The 12,756-nt window shown below is 27.9% G+C and overlaps 1 protein-coding gene across 1 annotated transcript; it reads left to right on the top strand.

The window, feature by feature from the left end:
• Positions 1–6: 6 nt before the first annotated feature.
• Positions 7–12,241, top strand: LOC111627860 (CD151 antigen-like). The gene is made up of 8 exons (XM_023371524.1): positions 7–167; positions 827–941; positions 1,966–2,157; positions 2,238–2,300; positions 2,654–2,752; positions 3,559–3,711; positions 4,862–4,945; positions 12,151–12,241. Exons 2-8 carry the CDS (start codon positions 855–857, stop codon positions 12,217–12,219), a joined length of 747 nt encoding a protein of 248 aa, XP_023227292.1. The 5' UTR covers positions 7–167; positions 827–854; the 3' UTR covers positions 12,220–12,241.
• The last annotated feature ends 515 nt before the right edge of the window (positions 12,242–12,756 follow it).

The raw sequence follows: 12,756 nt of genomic DNA, 5'->3' as shown, positions 1-12,756 counted from the left end.
TTGAGTTAGCCTGTGAGAAGTAGTTTGATTAACAACTGGATGTCCTTGAGTTCTCATGTGTGGAGTGTCAAGGACTATGCTCTCGTTGGTTTCGTAGTGTTAGAAACAGCAAACCCATCAGGAAAGGAATATGTGCTGAAGGTGTAGTTTACTTCATAGGAAAATATGTGAGTTTACTTTAAATCATCAGCATGTTACCATATTAGGATGACCATTCAGGTAAAACCGCATGGCTTAAAAAAAACGAAGGAATGTAAAGAATGCGGATAATACTCCGATTTACGTAATGCGATCGCGAAATATACGTTTGCGTTTTAAAAACATATGTTTTAAAATAATAAAAAATAGAGAGGAAAAGGCGGATAAAGTATAAAGAGGAACGGGTCGGAAACGTGATAAGAGATCAATCTATCTGATCACTGACCCCATCTGTTTTGTCTCCGATTGTCTGGGATACACCCGACACAACCAACTGTTCGATTTTTTCTACTTAAACCGATTGCCACCATCCAGATGTAGTTGTAAATTCTCGTATTACATAGTTTTTTGCGTTATTTAAATGTCCTCGACTATAATAACCTCGATTATACTCATTTTAAAATTTTAATCACCGTTTTAATATAGCAATTAAATCGAACAAGTTTAATAACTTCCGTTAATACTACGTAAGGAAAAACACGTGTTAATTGATGCGTAGATGTATTTTGATCTAACTTTAACGATTTCAAGGTGAAATTTTTGAGTAAATAATCATGTAAACATAAGCAGAGAGTTAAAATTAGTAATGGACATGTTTTGCTTTTATTTTTTTTTTTATGTATGACAGGAATAGAAGGGAATAAAAATAAATAATAATGGCAACATACCGAAAAAGAGATGAAGGTTGCTGCAGTGTACAGTTTTTAAAATATGCTTTGCATATTTTCAATTTTATTTTTCTGGTAAGTAAAAAAAAAAAAAAATTAAGTTTTAAGAACTTGTATAAAAAATTAATACAGGAAAACCATGTTTTGTCTGTGAAATATGCTAATTTATTATGTATATTTTGACATGTTTTAAAACAGGAAGGGTGTCTTTTGCCTTAAACAAAACTTTAAAAATAACAGTTAACAGCATTTGCTATTCTGTCATCGTATAAATATACAGTTAGTTATCCAGCAGAACTATTTCCAGCCAGGATGTCAGAGTGTTAGCATTAAAACTCGCCCTAAAACCAGTCTTAATATGTCAAGAAACACCCACTTTTGGTGTGAAAGTAGGTGCAGTATCCTGCTACAGGAACAATAGTATCTATTACTAAAACATACAGTAATTATAGTATTACAGATAATAAATAAATACTTCTTTATTTTGAAAAAATCAGTTTGTGGAAAGGAAATAAAAGAAATAAAATTTACTAAAAATGTAAAACTTCAGTTTTTTTTTAATTCCTGTTTTTAAATAAATGCTAAGAATTACAACAAACAAACAAAAAAAATGACCTATAAATAAGATAGATATGGAATGATAGGTTCTTGATTTTTTTGTTGTAAGCACTTTAGTAATAGTTACCCAATTAAATTTAATTTATGAAGTTATTTCTATTAATTATTTCAAAAGTTTTGAAGTCAAAAAAAAAAAAAAAAATACTGCAATAAATTATACAAAATAAAAAAAAAAAAAAAAACAGGTTATAGAAAATGTTTGTGTTGGACAAGATACTGTTTGGAAAATGGCCAAGATTGAGAGTGGGCTATTATGTAATCTACACAATTGGAAAACTCGCTTCTTTAAAAGCTGTTTTCAACATTTTAATATAAATCAATGAATGTGCTAAGGTTATAAATCAATACTAATCTCTCAGTTATCTAGTGTTGTATTGTATTGTATTGTATTGTTTTTTAAGTAAAATTTAAAAAGTGATTATTAATTTTAAACAATTTAGATATACTACGATAATAAATCCTTTCGAAACTAAATTTCTAGTTGACCGGTTGTGCCGTGTTTAGTGTCGGACTATGGACTGTGATTACAAAGCAGCATTATTTTAGTATTCTGAATACTAGTACTTACGCAGCCACGGCATACATTTTGATAACGGCCGGAATTATCGTGTTTTTGGTATCGATCTTGGGATGCGTTGGACTCTGTAAAGAAGACCGTTGTTGTATTCTTGCTGTGAGTATTTTTCTCGACTGCTTATATTTTATCTTATCATTTAGATTTCTTTTCAATGACATTTTAATTTTTTTGTTTAGTATACATTTCTTCTTCTTTTAATATTCCTTCTTGAGGCTGTTGCCGTAATGTACTTCTATACAGTTTTACTAACGGAAGAAACGGAGTAACAAGAAAAAAAAACCTCGCAGACACTAGCGCCAGTTGTATATATATAACTAGTNATAATTTTCTTATTATTTTTTTTAACAAAATATTATTATTTATCTTGCAGTTGATATTATATATTAATTCATCATTTATCAGCAAAAACAAACAAAATAAGATAAACTGTGTAAATAAATACATATACACTGATAATTTTATCTAAAATAAATTTAATAATGAAACAAATATTTAATATTTTAAGATAAATTGTTTGAAAGTTTATTCTTTATTATAAAAAATTAGTTAAATGAAATTTTTATGTATCAATAAAATTTCTGTATTTTTTCAGGTTTGGTCGGAACTACAAAATACATTAAATTCTACTTTTATATCCGATTATAAATATGATCAAGCAAAAACTGATGCAATAGATGACTTGCAAAGAAAAGTATGTCAAACTTGAAAATAGAATTTAATAAATATATTTGGTAAAAAAATAATTTTATTAATTTAGATATATATTTTTTACTTTTCGTGATAACATAACCAGTTACTTAAATTTTAGGGCTTGTCACACCAGTGAATATGATATTGCAAAAAGTTTTTTTAGTTTATTTTATATCTAAGTTTATAAAAGAATAAAGAAATTTTATAATAATTGAGTCTAAAATATATACAATACACCCAAAATGCATTTCAGACTCTTTCCGAGTCCCTCTTTAGTTGGCTGTTTTTATAAAGATAACAAAGTAAAATATACATTAAAAGATTAAAACAACCACGAAGACATCACAATTAAATAAATCAATGTTATCTCATATGTGCTGTACAATAAATTCCAACTTTTTTCCTATTTTTTCTATAATCAAATCCAGCCGCTGACAGCATATCGAGGCCTCTGAAGGATTGACGTAAACGTTATACCAAAAAAACAATTACTATGATATACAACTTTACAATCAGTTACCAGAGAAATAGTTAGGAGATATATATTTTTATAAATTTTATAATCATTAAATAAATTTTAAAGTAATGCTTATTAAGCAAAATATTTGAATTAGCCAATCTTTTTGTATATATGAACTTGACATGACATGTTCATTATTTACTATAATTATTAGGCACAATATATTAATGTGATAAGTTTAACTCTTTATACAAAATAAATTTTTTAAATATTTAATACTGTTATAATATTTTTAAGTTTCAGTTGTTTTCTTCTATAATTAACAATAATGATAAATCATTTTTCAGTATAATTGTTGTGGAGCAGAAAGCTATAAAGATTGGAAGTATAGTCGATGGTTAGCAGAGAATGACGACGGTCATAAAGTGCCTGATAGTTGTTGTATAACAGAGACCCTTAATTGTGGAGTTAGAACTCATCCATCAAATGCATATCATCGTGTTAGTATTTGACTGATCGTAAAATCAATCTACTATATTAATATATGAGGTGCTTCAAAAAAAAAATGTTAACAAGTCACTTCCATACTAGTGTTATGTTTGATTTTTAGTGGCAGTTGTCTTCTGTATAGTTTTCCTTCACATAAAAGAAGTCACCTAATTGTCAACTTCAAAAAAATGCAATCCTACTACCCCTGCAGTGACTAGTTATATGGAGATGTGAACATTTTTTTTGAAGAATCCCATATAATAGTCTTTTAAATTTATATATATCACAAGTTATAAATTGTTAAATTTTTATTAACTGATAATACTTCTTGATTGTATTTTTTATTATGCTGATAATACTCTTGTCCACAAATTACAATTTAGATATTTGGATGCTACTATATTAACAGATTGGTCTTACTAACGACTGATCTTTATACTCTCGATTTACAAGCACAATGGATTGATCTGGAAAATTTGTATGTAAATTGAAATTGGGTAAACAGGGGAAACTTGGAATCTATTTTCTATATAAATGTTACATTCAGTTTACATAACTTTTGCAGAACTAATCTACCATGTAAATTGAATGTTAGGTTAATTCAAATGTATATTTCTTTCAAAAAAATGCTTTCCATTATAACTTAAGAATTGAATTCATGAATATGAATTCTGTTTATTATCTTTTTTAATGTTAAAAGAGAATAATTGTGAAAGATATTTTTTTTTGTTAGAAAAAATAAAGCAATTTTGTATTTCTCTTATCAGGAGAAGCACAAACACTACAAATTTTAAGAGTCAGAGCTTTATTGTATAAAGTGTTTTATCCAATAAAGCTTTGACTCCTAAAATTAAAATCATATGGAGTCTTTCTTTACACTCAAACAATTGTCTAAACATCTAAATGCTAGATTTTTTGTAGGAAATTATTGCCAATATAATTATATCTAGGTTGATAACTTCTGCTTTATATTATCTAAGAATTATTATTTTAAATATTTTAATTTTAGTACTGTATGAATAAAATTATATTTAAATACAAAAAAAAAAATAAAACTTCAACTTTTTTCATATTAATATTACATGAAAATAGACAATTATAATGTTGAATAAAACACAAGTTAATACAAATAAAATATATTTTGCAATTGTTCAATTTTAGGGTTGTGCTACGGCTTTAGCAGCTCAGATCAAAGACAATTTAATTGTTCTTGGTGCAGTTGGATTAGGAATTTGCTTAGTTCAGGTAAGTTTGTTCATTAAACAGATATTAAAAAAATAATAATAACAGAATCATGTAAGTTTATTGTCTTAATATTTTTTATATGAAAAATACTGTATAATTTTTAAAAATATCACAAAGATTGAAGAAACATTTAAGTGTCTTCACACTGTTCAAGGGGTGTTTAATAAATGACAAAGTATGAAAATATTTAGTGTTTCTTCTTCAATTTTTGTTAAATTTTTAAAAATTCTTGCCATCCTGGTCATGTTATTAATCATTACTATAAATTTATTATAAAATTATTTACAAATACTTCGTTCTTAGATACTTTTATCAGATGAATAGCATGAGGAAATCGCACTTTAATGAAATTAAATATAAACAAATAGAATTTAATAGAAACAAATTATAAAAAATAATTGGTGATTGTTACAACTAATTGCAAATTAACATAAAAATAATATTCAAACTATTAAAATTCTATTTCTAGAATAATTAATAATTTTCTTAACTATTTTAATTGGAGCTAGTGTGTAGTCAGTTTCTCATTTTAACAAAATTTAAATTGGTGCAATATAAAAAGTATTGAACTTAAATGTAATAATAAAATACAAAATATTTTACAAATATTTGTACAGGATTCTGAAGCATTGTTTATATATAAATGTTTTGAGTTTCCTCAGATGGCTACTTAAAATTATGATAAATTTATCATATTCTCTGTATCTTTTGATAAGTCAATAAATCTATCCTTGATTAGTTACTTTAAAAATATCTCTATATAATTAAGAAACATTTAAATTATAAGCAATATTCATTGTTGTTAGCAGTGATTTCTTATGATATAAAATGGCATCAGTAATCAAAGTTCAGAGTCAGAATTTATTTGATGAAACTATTTTTTAAGTCCCATTGTCAGATCAGACCTTGAAAACAACACTGATCATTCAAACAAAAATATAATTTCTAAACATTCTGAGTGTATTTCAAACTATAAGATTAAGATTATTATTATTGGTATAGAACAAAAATAATTCAAACAAAACTTTTTTTACACTAATCTTTTAATAAGATGTTAATCAATAAGATTTTTTCAAAATCGAATCTTTCTGGTTCTGGCATTCTAGATTTGAATGTGTAGAAGACTCTCCAACAAGTTCAAAGAGAAAACTAAAAGAAGGAAAAATCATTATAATTCAAACATGTTGGAGGGTCTTCTATGCATTCCAATCAAAACGCTAGTACCAGAAAGATTTGATTTTGAAAAAAATCTACTTGAAGGTTTTATATGTAGACCAAAAACATTAGTAATGGTTTTCTCACTTACATGCCAAGTCTACACAAGGTTGGTGAAGTTGAAATATTTTAACTTTATAATTTTTATTTTGTTATGTAATGGTTAGATATGCAACTTAGCAGTGAATTACAGATATATGCAAGCAAATTAAACTTATATTTGTTTACAATATATTTAAAACTTTATGCTTACATCTGTATTAACACTTCTCATTCTGTACATTTAAACCTGTAATCAATCAATTACAGTTTTAAATTATGTTTTAAAATATTTAGATGTTATATTAAATTAATTTTTTGTTTGAATGGTGATAGTTTTTATATTTGAATGATCAGTGTCACTCTAAAGGTCTGATCTTTGAGATGATTTCTCTCATCATAACAGTTTATAAATTAAATTCAGATTCTAAACTTTATTATATATAATTATAATCTTAATAATAAACTTTATAAATAATAATATACATCCAAAGAAAAAAAATAACTGAGATATTAAACTGACTCTATTTTGGTACAACCAATACAGGACAGCCGAGTGCCCTCTCCTATTCTTGTGTCTGCGCCCATCTTTCTTACTGACCATTTACGTATGTTGTAGATAAAACTACAAAAACACAAATTTAATAGTAAATGGCAGATTTCAAAAATCATTATATAAGTACTTTTATTTTTATTAATTTATACATATGCTGATAGGACTCTTAATAGTCCATGATGTGTACTTTTTAGAGGAATGTATCTTTCACAGTGGTGGGTTTGTTTTCCCATAAAAATTCATAAAACTTCTTGAAGCTGTATTGCAGGTATATTTTGTGATATTTATACACTGTACTGACATACTGTTTTCTGCTTTTGTTTGCTGATAATTGCCTGTCTTATAAGGTGGGATGCATCTTACATAGCAAAGTACACACCATAATCAGAAGGATCAGGATGCCAAACATTTTATATATGGTCTCATCTCTATAACAACTAACAAATGGTGGCATTTGTTTACTTACGTAGGAAGACTTTTCAATTCAACCATTTCTTCAAAATATAGGACATTTTTCTGGAAATCCAGGAATAAGGGCCATTTTGACATCCTCACCAAAAGTATTAAGACAATGAAAAAGGAGGTTAAAATACAATTTCCTTACAATATAGGATGTCTGATCACTTTATACTATATTATTCATTTATATTATCATTCATTCATGTTATATGTATTCATCAATTTTACTCTCTGTTGCATTTAAATTATAAATTTGATTCAAATCAAAATACAATATTTTCTAAAACACATTACTAAATTAAAAACTCATCGTTGAGATTAATATTTTGTAGTATTAAATTACTTTGTTTTTCAGTTTTATACAAAATATATAAGAAAAGACTTATTTTTGCCAGGACCAATAATTTTAGAAATAGAAAAGTTTTTGTTTTATTCACGTTCCAAACTGAACAAGTTGTACTGTGTTTCAAATACAGAAAAACTGTAAATAATAGTTTTGCTTTAATGATTAACGAATGCTGATTAATAAATAAAATTCATTAATCAGCACTCATTAATCATTCAGCTGTTTATATTTTTATCTTACGTGTAGTATTGAATAACAAATTAGTCATTTATTAGTTTTGTGCATCCTTTAAAGAGAATTTTAGTAGGACCATGCTAAAGTGAGATTTTGATATCAACAATGGCTTTATACCAGAACCATACCGAACAATTTTGGCATCCGTAATTCAATATTATCTACAAAAAGAAAAGTCTATAGATTCATTTTTGTACCTTTTGAGGTTGACACCTGGTGCACGTGCATCTTTGCTCCCCTTAGTTAGGCCACTGTTTGATATAAAGAGTTATTTGATATGTTATATTAATAAATTTAAATAAATACAGAAAAATATTGATATTCTAGATAAATACTGAATACTGTATTGATAAAATACTGCCTTTTATTGACAATGTTGAGTACTGGTAATTTGGCATTTAATAATAATAAACTCTCTACCTCTTTCAATATAATAATATAATAAATATAATAATTGCACTATATTAAAAATTCTGGAAAGGATTGTTGCCAGGGGGGTTGAACTGATATATCAAACCAAAACTAATAAATGTTTGCTATTAATAATGTAAACATTTATTGATTTTGGTTTGATATATCAGTTATTGGCTTAGCACTAAATTTTAGCATGTGATCCCAAACATGATTTCTATTACTGTAATCAATTACAATTTTATTTTTTATCACAAATTCTTTTTTGTTTGAGTTTTTGAATATAATTTTACTTCACAAAAAATTTTTTTTGACAAATTTTAAACACAACCAATAAGAATTTATAGGCCTACTCAAATGCTAAGTTGACACCTACAGTAAACAAACACCTTGTAGGTTGACTGATTTTCTTTTTTATGTATAGACCTAATAAATAGCTGTATAGTGTACAAGGAATAAAAAGCTTTATTATGAATTAGTAGTTTATAAAAAAAAAGAAAAAATACAAGCCTGCAGTTTGGACAATTCATTTTGTTACAGAACAACCAGAAGTCTAGAGCTGGTTGCCTACCGGACAACTAGCAGATATTCTTAATTTTTAACCCTGATGCTATAACCTTATTGTGATTAGTCTTTGCTTTGCAATTCATTCGATGGATGGCAGCTGTTATGGAACAGTCCAAAAGTGGGACATTTTCTGAAGCAGTTTAAAAATTGGGATAGCATATTAAAGTAGGTAGGTCTGTCACGCCAAATTCGGGACATTTAGTCACTTTAAGTGGTTAAATATGACCAAGGCATTCTTTTAAATGGATGAATTTCATATTTACACATTTTAGTTTGTAAATATATGAATTTCATCCTGTAGCAGATTCTTTAACATTGTTAGAAATAACTTTTATTTATTATTTTATTTATTATATAATCTCATGAGTGTAAAACACATGCATTTTAAAATACTAATTATTTAATTTACATAAAATATTACATAGCATGTTATATTATTAGTTTAAACATGTACAGTACATGCTTTTTTTTCTTGGTATGAAAGATATTTTTATCAAAAACAATTTTTTCTAAATGGCACATAGTTATTAAATATTTTAAAGATTTTAGTAAAATACAGTATTTCAACATTAACGATTAATTGCTTATTTTTTCCTCATAAACTGAAGAATAAATTAAATAGAAAGTATTTTGTTGAATGCATTCAGAATCTAAATACTTCTGCTAAAATCAATTTTGTTAGTGACACACACAAAAAATGGAATGTATGCATTGAAGAACAGAAATATATGAAAAGATTAGTTTTCTTTTTCAATAAATACTCAAATTCTTTGAATACTTTGACTCAAACACCTTATGCTTCTGAGAAGTAATATTTATTATCCTATAAACATTTTCTACCCGCTCCACAGGTCATCAGGTATTTTTGAAATTCTTGGAACGTTTCTTTGACCGGTTCCAGTTTGAACGCTTATGTGAAACGAAATACAAATTTCTATGTCTGTTCGAACAATACATTTAAATACAAAAATATAAATGATAAATAGAACTAATTAAATACATGGATCCAAGTAAAGTAAATAACAAAATAAATAAAGTAAATTAACATAAAATGCAATAAAAATATGTATCCATACAATAAACATAATTATATGGACCGAGTACATGCTGTATAACCAATTATACCGGGTTATTATCAATCATATATTTCCATGCCGTTGGTAAATTTGTGGTGTCTTTATAGTTCAAACATTTGCCCATAGCACCTGATCTGTATATTTCAAATTTTTCCACAGTCATTTCTAAAGACAGTGAGTGTACCTGCCTAATGATCCTAGCTTCATTCCAATCAATTACTGAACCTTCAGTCTGTGCCACCTTAGATAGTGCTGTATTGTAGTGCCCTTTACTTATATCGAACACATGCTCCTTAAGCCTTTTACTCAAATTCCTGTTGGTGACCCCTATGTATTCTTTATTTAGCTCTAGCTGATCAGTTTTGTATAGTATTCTGTATACATCCCAGACCACTCCTCCTTCTTGATCCTATCCTTGTCGTTCCTAAGTAGACTATAAATTGTGGAAGCCCGTTTATAAACCAATCTTGTATTCTTGTAGTTGGCTACCTCCTTCATTATAATGGACATTCAGATTAGTTTTTTAGTATGTTTTTGGCCATTTCTAGAACTTTTCAAACAGCTTCACATATGACAGAGCTGGGAATCAATGAAAATAAACTACACTATACCCTCGATGTTCATTGACATCAGTGTTTTGGAATTCATCATTTGTGATTGGAAATTTATGCACCAAAATTTCAACTTTTGTGAAAGGTTTAGACCAGGGGTGGCCAACAGTTTTTGCCCTGGGCCGAATTGGAAAGAAAACTTTTTCCATGGGCCGAACCAGAGGCTGCCCTAGGAAGATTTTGAAGTTGTGTGAGATTTCATTGTGGTGTCACTCTGTAGAGACTAAATTGTACATAGAGATTGCAGATACATTTTTCACATTATCATGCTTTATTAACATTCTATGCTGTACTTACGGGATTTGTAATGGAGCTTTAACTCTAAATGCACAGTGAGTTGTTGACTTTTTTCTTTTTTAGGTGTCAGAATTTTTCATCGAGCTATTTGGACTAGAGTAGCTAATATTGAAAGATTGATCGCGGGCCACATAAATTCATTAGACGGGCCGGATCTGGCCCGTGGGCTATATGTTGGCCATGTCTGGTTTAGACTTTTTGGGAAATGGGAGATTATGTACTACCATAAACTGGATGTTCAAGCAGGCACAATGCTAAAAGACTACTGCACTTATTCATATGGTGTCTATCATAAGTTATGTTACTGTTTTGTTTAATTTTTTTTCGTTTGGCTTAAATAAAATGACTTTGTAGCACTATAAACCATTGCACAATATATTTATTTAATAAAACCATTCGTTTTTCTGAAATTTTTTAAAACAGTAGTGTGACCTTTCGGGCCGGCACCTCTTTGGTACCCTGTCAGGATTGACACCACCGTGTTTCTCGGAACACGGAAACTGAGACGGCAATTACGTCACGCGAGCAGTCCCGTTCATGGTCAGACGGATTCGTAATGTCGTTTCGAGAGACAACATTGGAAGTGACTCAGATACACTTAACAATTAACAATGGTTTATTTAAAAATCTATTGGATAAAGTTTTGTTGCAGAGAGAGAGAGAGTTCACATACAATTCGCGGGGTGATAAATACCTTTGGTAATAGATATCCCGGTCGGGTCTTGTTGAATCGGAGAACAAGATCATCTTATGGGTTTTTTCAGGAGGTATCCAGTTCTGATGGGTGTTTTTAGTTATTCAGGTGATCGTGCACCAACACACACACAGACACAAAAAGGTTATCCTATGGGCGATGATTAATTTGGTGATGATTAGATGGACGATGATTGAAGGGATGACGACTTCTTTCCTCTCCGAGGACTATAATGGCGACTAACTCTTTTCAGCTGTCTCTGGTGATATTCATGGACGATTTCGGCCGTGCAGAGGTTAATAGTTCACGAGAAAGCGTCATGTTGCTTTCGAGAAAATGTAATGGGAGACTTTCTCAGGTAGCTAAGAACAACAATTGTTGCATAATTTGCGAAATGTTATTATTAAAGACTATTTCTAATATAGGAATTTCTGCTATCTCACATCAGTAATACATAGTCTTGGAACAAATTACAAATTTGACATTGAAAATAGAACTCAGCATTCAAGAAGGATTACTAGGTCCCAATTATTCACAAACATGTGTACCAACAAATTAAACTTAAGAAATTATGAAGAGGTATTATAATGCCATTTAGGACTCTTCATAATTACTAGAATTAAAATTTAAGATTAATTAAATTTTAATATTTCAAATTTTGTTTGATTTACAAATTTAACTTTTCTTTCTTTTTTCCTAGATTATAGGTATGATCTTCTCCTGTTGTCTATATGTTCAACTGAGAGATTACGACAATACTTATTACTAATGCAAATATGAGCCATGTTAAATTTTGAAATTAAAGATCACACAAATTACGTTTATATATATATACACATGTATTAAGTATAATTATAAAAATATGTAATTTATTAAGCATTTATATATACCAATGAAATTTTAATACTTAAAGAAATTCTGAAGCTTTATCATGTTAATTATAATTAATTTTCAACATATCACAAATTTAAAAGTATTAAATTCTATATTTTGTGACAAGTTTTATAAATAGTTTATGAAACTTTGTTTTCATTTGTTTATTAACATTTTTTGGTATAAAGTACAACTATCTGTAGTCTCATTTTATTTAAAAAAAAAATATTTTGTAAATGTTACCCAAATTTTATATATTTTAACAGTTTGTTTTATTTATTTGCCAAATCTTGTATTTTAGTGCTAATAAATATAGTGTTGTATTTTCTTTTTGTACTGTTTTCTTTATATACAAATTATTGTTTTTATTAGTTTACGGTAAGATTTTTACTTTCCCAGCTGCTATATAACACAGGAAAAGTATGGTAATTGG

This window comes from Centruroides sculpturatus, unplaced genomic scaffold (assembly GCF_000671375.1).
Source record: "Centruroides sculpturatus isolate CEXI.00-Female unplaced genomic scaffold, Cexi_2.0 scaffold475, whole genome shotgun sequence".
In the NCBI taxonomy this organism is placed as follows: Eukaryota; Metazoa; Arthropoda; class Arachnida; order Scorpiones; family Buthidae; genus Centruroides; species Centruroides sculpturatus.
Note: the sequence above shows the minus strand (reverse complement) of the source record. Positions and strands in the feature narration are given on the sequence as shown.

Coding starts and splice junctions, on each gene's coding strand:
- LOC111627860 (XM_023371524.1), top strand. CDS start 855: ATGGCAACATACCGAAAAAGAGATGAAGGTTGCTGCAGTGTACAGTTT. Junction 2,158..2,237: donor ACCGTTGTTGTATTCTTGCT/GTGAGTATTTTT, acceptor TTTTTTGTTTAG/TATACATTTCTTCTTCTTTT. Junction 2,301..2,653: donor CCGTAATGTACTTCTATACA/GTTTTACTAACG, acceptor GTATTTTTTCAG/GTTTGGTCGGAACTACAAAA.